The sequence below is a fragment of the Cornus florida genome, unplaced genomic scaffold (assembly GCF_030987335.1).
Source record: "Cornus florida cultivar Cherokee Brave unplaced genomic scaffold, ASM3098733v1 CherokeeBrave_3.0.0_Hap2_Chr01, whole genome shotgun sequence".
Taxonomy (NCBI): Eukaryota; Viridiplantae; Streptophyta; class Magnoliopsida; order Cornales; family Cornaceae; genus Cornus; species Cornus florida.
Genome location: NW_026775571.1, coordinates 79958678 through 79966384, shown reverse-complemented (window position 1 = coordinate 79966384; position 7707 = coordinate 79958678). Strand labels below are relative to the sequence as shown.

Genomic DNA, 7707 nt, shown 5'->3' with positions numbered 1-7707 from the left:
CATTTCAAACCCAAATTGGGTCAAATTTGAGTCCAAATTCAATAATTTTGAGTCATCTTTTCAATGGTACCAATCCTATTAAAAAAATTCAAACATAGAGGAAGTTATGACTATTTTAGTGTGGACTATTACAAAAAATTTCTAAATAGTAAAGGGCTAATTTTGTGAAAGCATTGTTCTTGCATATAAAAACTCACCAAATGGGTTTAAAAGGTTATTATGACTTAAATGAACTCCTTTTGACTCATTTAGAGTCAACTCACTCCTATCCCTCACTTTGAAATGACCATTTCGCCCTTAGTGTATCACTGGGTTCGAGTAAGGATTCAGGTTCATTTCACCGCCCGGTAGCGATTCGGATCCTTTGGAGTTGGGTCGTTACATCAAACTTCTCGATGCCTAACAGAAAGAGAGAAAAAGGAGTAGCTTCTGATTCAAGATTCAATCATCTGCAAATTTGATCACTTTAGGTGATGTTTCAAAAAGGGATTTAAACATACAGACAATTCAAGATTATTGTAATTTCCCTTGTTTAGGAAAAAAAAATTCAAATCCTAATATGTATCATGAGAAAAACTCACAAAGATTAATCTTTATCCACATTCAGTTTAAAATCCATGCAGAAGATGACAATGTGACAAACAACCCCTCACACCTGTTATAACCTAACACCACTCCTTTTCTTTCCTATAAGCTCCCTCCACACACCACTGCAGTCTCGCCATCCTCAAACCACAAATTAAGAAACTCCTCTTAATTTGCTTGTATCCATGGCTACCACACAAACATTAATCTTTATCCAGTTCAGTTGCACAAACTTCGCTTACAAAATTACCATGTACTTCTTTTAATAATATACTATGTATCACTTTGTGCCAAAGATACTTTTGTAGGCACTAAACCATTCTAACTAAATTGTGTTAGGAAAAAGGATTGAAGAAAAGAAAGGAAGGTAAAAGAATTTGATTTCTCCGTTAATAACTTAATCAATTCATACGGAATAGAGTTCTTGTGGAATGATATTTTGTTTCTAAACAATTTCAATTCTTATACACCAAAAAAAGGAGATTTATTAAAGAAAACAAGAGAGGAATTTAAAGGAACAATAATCTTAATATAAATATATAAATATTTGTTTACTTTATAAGTAGTTGAAACTACAATAACTACCTACCCTCTACTCCATGGAATTTGCAAAAAGAATGGGGGGAATTTCTTGGAAACTTCATTTATTCTTGATTATTGCCTCTAGGGTGATACAAGGCTCTCCACATGCACTTCTATATCAAATATTTCTTCATATTATGGGATGCCATGTAGTACAAGATCCCTACACGTTCCCTCACTTGTGTTGTAGAAAGCAAACTTCTGCCAGTTCCTCAATGGAATCCGAGAAAATCCAATTTTCATATCAACTTTAGTCTAAGACTGCTCTACGCCGTATTCCTTCATTACGGTGGTTTTACACAAACACATCCTAAAAATACCCCCATTTGGCACATATCATGAACATTGGTGAAGAAAGTAGGCAAGGGAATTTTTGAGAGTTTGTCTGCCACCAAATCAAAAGCAGCAATCTTTGATTGCCTATTTGAATTTATATCCAAACAAAACCAATGAATGGATCCATTGAGCAGCAACCCACCACGAGTGTGAGGATGAAAACTACTATCAATATAAAAACTGTCTTTAGCATAGTCTTGGACCTTTTTCCAGAAACCAGCTGTCATTGAATATACATAAACTCTAGATCTGTCTAATTTCACTAGTTTGTAATCATCAGATAAACTGTCATATCCAAATCCATATTGGCAATAACTTTCCAAAGCACACAAATCGCAATATGGTATTTGCTTGGACTTCATTGTCGAGGGATTAAATACTATATATTGGATTAGACAAACCTTTATGCATACCAATCCATTGCAACTACCAATGATCGTGCAGAAGTTAGAAATATAATCAATCTTCTTAGCTACAATGTCAGAGGTCTGAAGTGTATAGATGACTACCACGATATTGAGTGATTATGAGTCTCGGCTACATGGTGGTTTTTCACAAAGGCATCCTAAAAATACCCCTATTTGGCACATATCATGAACATTGGTGAAGAAAGTAGGCAAGGGAATTCCTATTTGGCACATATCTGACGTCTGCTGTATATAGATGTGTACCACCATATTTAGTGATTATGAGTCTCGACTTTGTGATTGATTGATTGAGGTGATTTCTAGTGAAGTGAGAGTCGGAGATTAAAGAAAGCCATGACTTGGAAACACACTTGAATCTTATCAAAGACTTAATAGGCAATTTTAATAGTATTTCGACGAGGAGATGACGAGGAATGTAAGGCATTAATGTTGTACTCTCTGTTGCCTTCATCATCTCATTGCTTTGTTTGCTTTCTTCTTCTCTTTGGGCTACTTATGGATATTCGGTAGTGGAGGGACTTAGTTATAGTTATTTAGTATGAAAGGGCCTTGTTATAATTTCTGAATCTGAGAGTGCAATTACAATATTATTGTGGTGCTTATTGTAATTAATTAAATAGGATAAAATTATGGGATAACTCTATCTCTATCTAATTAGATAGGATAGAGTTATGGGATAACTCTATCTCTATCTAAATGGAGCTAGGATAAGAATTCCTTTTTTGATCCTCATCTCTAGCCCCATCTATATACACGATATATCTCTTATTCGGGAAGATATACAATCTTACAGCATACAGAATAACGAGAGTGAGAGATATAGGGTTTCTACAAACCTGTATTCCGAGGATATAGAGGACCAATCAAATTCACTATTATTCTCGGAGCATTGACGATTAATCAATCGTCCAAAGGTATGAAATCCCTTTTCAGTATTTCTTGATTTGATGAAATATCATGTGGTTATGTTCCTGAAATTTTATTATCGCTTCCGTTGTGCCTTCAATTGGTATCAGAGCCACCCATGTGATTTTCATTAAATCATAGTAATGATTTGATTTTTTGATAAAAGTCAATGTTTGATTATTTTTATTCATAATCATGGAATTAATTTTGATAGCATGAATAAATTGATGTGTTATATTAATCTAGACCTCATCCAATTATTGTGTACCTAAGGTTTGTATTGGGTCAGTATGTTAAGCAGCCGTTGGTAGCAAAAAGAGGCTACCCAGTGGAAAATATCTTTTTGTTATTATTATTATTAGTGTAAAACAGTCCATTAGATGGGCATCATTGTTTTCCATTAATAATTTAATACCAAAGGTTGTACCTTTTCCATGGTGATTCACACACACACATGAATGTGTGTGTGTGTGTGGGGGGGCGGGGGGTGGGGGGGACCCACTGGCTAGACAAAGGCTATTTATAAAACGGTGTTGTATATGCAGTCCATATAAATTATTTTTATAATGATGGGGTTTGTGCACAGTAATAGTCTTGTGATTCTTCAATATATTATACAATCACAATTCATGTATGAACGCATTTCAGACCACATTGGTAGTCAAAAGTTAACTTTTTGACTATCTAGAAAATGATCAAACTTATTAAATTATTTATTTAATTTAGAATCAAAGTGGATTAATTGATCTCATATATTTGCATGAGATCACTGTGTATAAATGATAAACAAGTTCCGTGGGCCACAACGAATTATTTATTTTTGATAGGAGTTTATCACTGTTTCATCAGTTCGGAGCCTGAGATAATATCTATGGTATAAAAATTCTTTGAATTTTTATAAACATATAAATATAATATATATATATATATATATATATATATATATATATATTTATTTATTTAGCAATATATTTCTTTGATTGGTTAACCCATGAGATGGGAATCCAAAGAGTGTATAATTAAAAGTTTTTATTTTTTACTTTTATTGTATCCAGCGGCTGCACATGGCCAATACCAACACCCATGAGATTGGGTGTTAGTAAAGAAAATCCATTGATTACCAGATTTATAAAATATATGGGATTTTGATTTTCTAATTATGACCTTCCAGCAAAGGACTTTCTATGTGAGGATTGTCCATGTATATTTGGTTTAGTGATTGTCAGTAACACCCATGTGATGGGTGTAATGCAACAATAGATAATTAAAATATTACCAGAATAAAATTGTTTTTTGACCATAGTTGGAAGTGTCCAGAGATGGTTATTAGTTTGTAATTGATTATATATATTATTAAATATATAAGGTAATTAGAAGTTTGATTGCCTTTTCCACATATTCATGTGATGAATACTGGAATAAAAAGGCAATGTTTGATTACCTTTTGTGAATAAAACATGATGTATTTCCATATATTCATGTGATGAATACTGGAATAAAAAGAAAATGTTTGATTACCTTTTGTATTACCCAATTTTGTGTAACTTCAATTACTAATTTATAATAATATATATTCATATATTTGCTTACACTGGTGAATAATAAAAAAATAATAATAATAATGAAATGGATGTTTGTACTCCCCGCCACCGTAACCGGGTGATGCCCATGTGATGGGTATAATCAAAAGAAATTATTTTGATTACCTTACATTGGTGACCATTAGATTCCCATGTGATGGGTATGATGAAAATGTAATATTTTAATTATTTTGAAGTTCAAAATCAGTATTTTATTTCCTTACTAATGATATTGAAGTTTGGTCTTCATTTTAAATTACATATTGGATGATTGTTGCGGCTGCACAATGCAGCTACTAACATCATTGTTATATATATATATATATAAAAGAGGGTATCCAGTGGTTCATGCATGACTTGCATGTGGTAACCCAAAAGTGATTAGATTACTTTTGGTTTTGACGCAAATGTGACGTGTACATATTATATGTATGTCTATAATCATGTATTTGTACATGTTTAGTGATCTATGCATGTGATTTGAGGAAGTTACTTTTATGTTATCATTGTTTAAATTGTTTGACATGTAGCAAGTGTAATCTGTTTACCAATTGAATTTATATATATTGTCAAATGCATATGTTTATATAAATGGAATATCAAAGCTTGATTACAGATGCAGCTAAATAGTTAATCTCTCTCATGGCCCGGTTGAGTTTTAATTTATTATTTAATTGCTTGTGATGTAATTAATTAATTAGAGGCGCCTTTTTAAAGGGCTGACCCAATAAAGGTTGGTTTTCCCTAGCCAAATAAGTTTATTTTATTTTATCTTATTTAGAATTTTTGTAAGCCCTAAATTGGGTACAGGACAAAGACTTGTACTATATTTATTAAATTTAGGATTGAAATTCTTGAAGAGTTCAAGAAATGATTCAAACAAAATAAGAGTTAAAGGCTTCCAATGGAGGAATTTGGAAGCACAAGGTGATCATGAGATGATATTTAATCGGCCATGAGAGGGGATTAGCACTATTTATGGTGCAACATGATTTTTATTTGCATACTTATATTCATGTGATGATTATATGCTTAAATCATGAATTGCTCTAGTAGTGTTTTAGTTAATTTTAAACTAAATAAAATTGGAATTTTTTTTTTTATTTGGGTTGTTTTAGGAAAATTAGCTCTTTCCAAAATCTTTTCAAAAATTTGATTCTCTGAAAATTAAATATTTTATTTTAATTAAATTTTGTGGAAAGAATAGAATTATCTCATAGTTAAAGCTCAAGAATTTGAGCTAAGTTGACCCAAATGGATTAGGCTCATTGAGCCTAGAATAAATTTTAAAATAGATTTCAATATTATTTAGATTAAAATTAATATTGTAATATGATGATATTATGAATAGGATATATGGAATTTAAAAACTCTCTAATTTCAAAAGTTAAGTGGGAGCGGTATTTAATCTTAAATTCCACAGTCTTCCATTGTCGATCTATTGTAAGGTGGAATAAGTACCTCGCCACCAATCTTGGGAACTTCTTCGGAGGGTATTTGTTTCACTGGTTACTAGATATAGATCTCGCATGATAGAACTAGCGGCAGGCGGATGGGGACGATCACCATTAGGAGACGGACCTCATTCAATTGCACTACTTCTAGAAAATGGTATACACTTGACTAAGTGGGAGTACGCTCCACCTCAGGGGGTATTTTCACTTAGAGGCCAAGGATAAATCGGTTGCCATATTTCATTTGGCATGAGATGCCTAGACAGTAGGATATGGTGGAAATTGTTTTTGTCTAATCAAGGTAGTGACATGATCTCTTGGTAGTGGCATGTTCTTATTGCCCCCTAAGAGAAACGAGTGAATACCTACATGGATTATGATTACCGATGTTTTCATTACATCAGTGGTTTAAAGAGGCCCACTGAGAGACTATATGAAAACTAAAGTTTAATTTTTGTTTCAGAATGTATGCACTTTTATTTATGCATGCATATTTATATTTCAGATGTCGAATGTTTTCAGTTCACTTGCTGCTATACTTAAGGACAACAAATTAACCGGGTCAAACTATGTTGACTGGAAGAGAAATCTTCACATTGTTCTTACTGCACAAGAGTACAAATTTGTGCTCACTCAAGAGTGCCCTCCTATGCGTGGCCCTGATGATAGCCAAGAGCTAAAAGGAATGTATGAGAAGTGGCAAAAGGCTGATGAAATGGCCAAGTGCTATATTTTAGCTTCAATGTCAAATGTTTTACTTGTTGAACCTTAAGGAAATGTTTGGGGAACAAAGTAGAGCAGCACGACAAGTCGCAATGAAGCAGATTATGAACGCTCGTATGCCCGAAGGAGCTCCAATTCGCAAACACCTTTTAAAAATGATTTCTTATTTCAATGAACTGGAGGTTTTTGGGGCAGACATAAATGGTGAGACGCAGGTTGATATAATTCTGCAATCATTGCCAGAGTCATTGAATCAGTTGAAACTAAATTATTCTATGAATAGTATAGCTTATTCTTTATCAGAACTGATGAATGCTCTGCAAGTTGCAGAAGGTATTTTTAAGGGTCAAGGGAGTGTTCATACAGTGGAAAAGGGTTCTTCTTCTCATGGAAAGCCGAAAGGTAAGAACCATAATAAGAAACAAGGTTTTACTGTCCCCAAAAAGGTTGGTACTAGTGGTGGAATTGTCAAGTCTAAGGGAAAGGCTAAAATCAAAAGAAATTGTTTCCATTATGGTAAGGAAGGACACTAGAAAAGGAATTGTTGGGTGTATCTAACAAAGAAGCACTCTGAAGGTATGTTTCAGTCACTCATTATTCAGACATGATCTGTGGTTGGATCTACGGATACCTGGTTTGTAGATTCTGGAGCCACTAACCATGTTTGCAATTTATTGCAGGGGTTCTAGGAAACCAGAAGACTGAGTGAAAGGGAGATATCTATCTTCATCTTGCTTCACAAGCAAGGATAGCGGCAGTATCAGTAGGAGTAGTTATTTTGAAAAAAATGATAGGAGTTTAGTATTAAAGATTGTCTTTATGTACCAGAGGGTAGAAGATACTTGATTTCTATTTTAGTTTTTTCAAAATCTGGGTTTTCAATATTTTTAATTTAGAAGTTTTAATAAATAAAAATAAAAGGTTTATTTATTCTGGTACATTAATGGATAGTCTTTATTTAATTACTCTTATACCTCACTCCTTATATGATACTGAAATAATTGAGACATCAGAAACTACGAGTCCAGAATCTCTTATTATATCGGAACCTTAACGTAGTGGGAGGGTTATCAGGCCATCTGATAGGTTAATGCTCTTGGGAAAGTCTGACGA

At 33.2% G+C, this 7707-nt stretch overlaps 1 protein-coding gene across 1 annotated transcript; it reads left to right on the top strand.

The window, feature by feature from the left end:
* Nucleotides 1–6686: 6686 nt before the first annotated feature.
* LOC132275880 (uncharacterized) lies at nucleotides 6687–7303 on the top strand. The gene is made up of 2 exons (XM_059777068.1): nucleotides 6687–6996; nucleotides 7275–7303. The coding sequence occupies exons 1-2, from the start codon at nucleotides 6687–6689 to the stop codon at nucleotides 7301–7303; spliced, it is 339 nt and encodes a 112-aa protein (XP_059633051.1).
* Nucleotides 7304–7707: the final 404 nt, after the last annotated feature.